This window comes from Gavialis gangeticus, unplaced genomic scaffold (genome assembly GCF_001723915.1).
Source record: "Gavialis gangeticus isolate Ggan-Ray unplaced genomic scaffold, GavGan_comp1, whole genome shotgun sequence".
Taxonomy (NCBI): Eukaryota; Metazoa; Chordata; order Crocodylia; family Gavialidae; genus Gavialis; species Gavialis gangeticus.
This window is the reverse complement of record NW_017728964.1, coordinates 8,720,121-8,723,398: the sequence shown is the minus strand read 5'-3', so window position 1 is coordinate 8,723,398 and position 3,278 is coordinate 8,720,121. Positions and strand designations below refer to the sequence as shown.

Here is a 3,278-nt window from a genome sequence, read left to right as displayed (position 1 = left end):
TGCTCAGGTCCCTTCCTACCCTAGAAACTATGAAACTATGTGTGGCATAGGTAGCCCCAATGGTTGCCACCATTTAAAATTCTCGCATGTAAAGTTGTAATATAAGCTACAGGGATGTCTTGATTCTGCATATTTCTTTGAGTTCCATAAGATACGTCTAACAAAACACAATGCTGGATTCTCAGAAAGCTTGCCTAATCCTCTGCACAACGGGGCAGATAGTCTTCTCTGCTTGCAACTGTTTATTGTGTGCTGACTGCTTTATGGTCTCCCTGGCAGAAGCTTTCACTCAGCCAGGTCTTCAGAAGTGATATAAGTATTATTTAAATCTAGTCTAATATTTAAAATGCCAAGCCTGTAGCCTATCTGGAAAACATTTATACCCTTTGTTTACTACTCTGTTTTCAAATGTTGTTTACATCATAAACCTAGGAAATTTGGATATAAATGTTTTGGTTTAAATTAAAGTGTTTATGATAAGGAATTAAGTTCGAGCATTGTAGAAAAAATGCTCTGTTTTTGTTGCAAAACTAAATAAATCACAAAGTAATCTGTTTTGTGTTAAATAAAATTCTCTACAGAACAATTGCTGGTTGGACTGAAAGACAAAGACACCATTGTCAGGTGGTCTGCTGCAAAAGGGTAGGTTTCTTGCAGTTAATTTAATACTAATAAAGTAGTTTAACAGTTAAATGTTTTCCATGGTTAATCAGTTGCATCTGTTTCTCTGCTTAAACTAAATCCATCTCATCAACTGCTAGCATGATGATTAGTATTCTGGGATAATGGCTGTCCTATTCCCACAAAGAATTTTAACCCAGTTTGGGACTGGAATGACAGTGCAGGATTTATTTTTGAGTTATTTTGCAGTAATATTTCTTCATCTGTTAACTAGCTAATGTTTTTCCATTTGAATTTTTTTTTGGTAAGGCATGCATCTTCATCAGTGACTTGGATGATGGGGTAAAAAGCACCTGTTCAAATTCGCAGACGACACTAAGATGTGGGGGAATGTGGGCACGCTAGAAGGGAGGAATAGGCTGCAATTGGACCTACGCAGGTTACAGGGGTGGGCAGATGAGAACAGGATGGGCTTCAACACTGACAAGTGCAAGGTGATGCACCTGGGGAGGAACAATCGGCACCATACCTACAGGCTGGGGCACTCCCTTCTCGTCAGTACAGAGGCAGAAAAGGATCTTGGAGTCATCATTGACTCCAAGATGAACGTGGGCCGGCAGTGTGGGGAGGCAGTCAGGAAGGCCAACCATACCTTGTCGTGCATCCACAGATGCATCTCGAGCAGGTCGAAGGAGGTGATCCTCCCTCTCTATGCGGCACTGGTTAGGGCGCAGCTGGAGTACTGCGTCTAGTTCTGGGCGCCGCACTTCAGGAGGGATGTGGACAACATGGAGAGGGTCCAGAGGAGGGCCACTCGCATGATCGGGGGCAGCAGGGCAGGCCCTATGAGGAGAGGCTATGGGACCTGAACCTGTTCAGCCTCCACAAGAGAAGGCTGAGGGGGGATCTAGTGACCTGTTACAAACTAGTCAGAGAGGACCAGCAGGCATTGGGGGAGTCCCTGTTTCCCCGAGCACCGCCAGGAGTGACCAGGAATAACGGTCACAAGCTGGCAGAGGGTAGGTTTAGGTTAGATATCAGGAAGCGCTACTTCATGGTCAGGGTGGCTAGGATCTGGAACCAACTTCCAAGAGAAGTGGTGCAGGCTCCTACCCTGGGGGTATTTAAGAGGAGGTTAGATGAACACCTTGCTGGGGTCATTTGACCCCAGTACTCTTTCCTGCCATGGCAGGGGGTCAGACTTGATGATCTGCTCAGGTCTCTTCCGACCCTACCAACTATGAAACTATGCTATTTTGTACTTCTGTGCTTTTAGCTTGGCTTTGTGTTGTAATGCAACACTACTGAAAGAATGCATTATTATTGATACTTTAAATCCAGTCATTTTAGGGTAAGTTTACAATAATTTAAAGAAAATGTGTAATTATACATTGAATACAATACCAATGAGTTACTCTTATTTTCTTTTCCAGAATTGGTAGAATAACTGGACGGCTTCCAAAAGAGTTAGCAGACGATGTGGTTGGATCTCTACTGGACTGCTTTAGGTAAAATACTGTTTTATTTTTATACAAAGAATGTCTTGAATATTAAAATGCTTTCCCTTCTACATATATAATTTTACAATTGAAATGTGATGACTACTGGAATGGGATGGCAACAGTCAGGCAGAAATTGGATCAGAGCAACTATAGAACTGTAATGGGCTTATATTTATGAAAAATGCTATTGGAACTTTAATAATCATGCAAAATTTGAACTTCATTATTTTAGGCTCTAAGTTAATAAAACAGAACAAAATCTTGGGTTTCAGTCGGTCATTCAGTTAATGCACAACGTTTTCATGGGAAGAGATCAATATTTAATATTTAAATTGTGAGTGGAATTGGTGATTCCATCCCAGTCTCTAGGAAATAGTTTTTCATACCACATAAATTATATGTGCAAAATTTGTTATGACGTATGCTCTGGCATGGGCAGGTCAGGCTTAATAATGGTGCATTGGTGGAGCTCTATGCTCACGCTATTTATGTTTAACACAAAATTGATTCTAAAACATGAAAAAAAGGGGGAATGTATTCTTTTACATGCAAAGGTGATATTTTTGCTAATATGAAAATATGACTGTTACGATTCCTTTCCTTCATTCCAAAGGTGAATATTTAAAATAGCAGAAAAAATGAAGAGAGTGTATATGTGTGTGTGTGTGTGTGTGTGTGTGTATAAATATAAAAATAAAAAAATAAGTATGGCTTCCAGGTAATAGTGAAATATTGTACGTGTACTTTTCAAGTTAGTAATGCTGTGGAAGGACTGTTAATAGTGTCATAGTATGTCAGTTAGGGGTGTGCAAAGCTGGCCTTATTCGATGCATATTCGGCTTGAATCAGGGACGGGGATTCGATTAGTTGATTTGGATCACTGTCTGTGTTTCGATTCGGCCGAATTTGAAGATTTGATGCTGATTCAGAGAATCGGAGATTCGGCTCATGATCGCTGCAATGCTGGGGTGGATGGAGTGTTCCGCAGGAGTGCGGTGGGGCCCTTCATGTGCTTAGCAGCGAGCCCAGAAGTGAACCGGAAGTACTTCCATTCCACTTCCAGGTCCACTGGGGAGTGAATGGGGGGGCCCCCCACCCTCCCCAGCTTGGTGATTTGGCCATGGGGGGACCCTGGGTACACAACCCCCCCCCCCC

The 3,278-nt window shown here is 42.1% G+C and overlaps 1 protein-coding gene across 1 annotated transcript in view; it reads left to right on the top strand.

Annotated features, from left to right (window-relative positions):
- The window catches only part of TBCD (tubulin folding cofactor D), a 281,185-nt gene that overhangs the window by 50,700 nt on the left and 227,207 nt on the right, over positions 1-3,278 (top strand). Inside the window, exons 11-12 of the mRNA XM_019502452.1 lie at positions 582-642; positions 2,055-2,129. Of these exons, the coding sequence (XP_019357997.1) occupies positions 582-642; positions 2,055-2,129 (136 nt within the window). The remainder of the gene's footprint in view (positions 1-581; positions 643-2,054; positions 2,130-3,278) is intronic.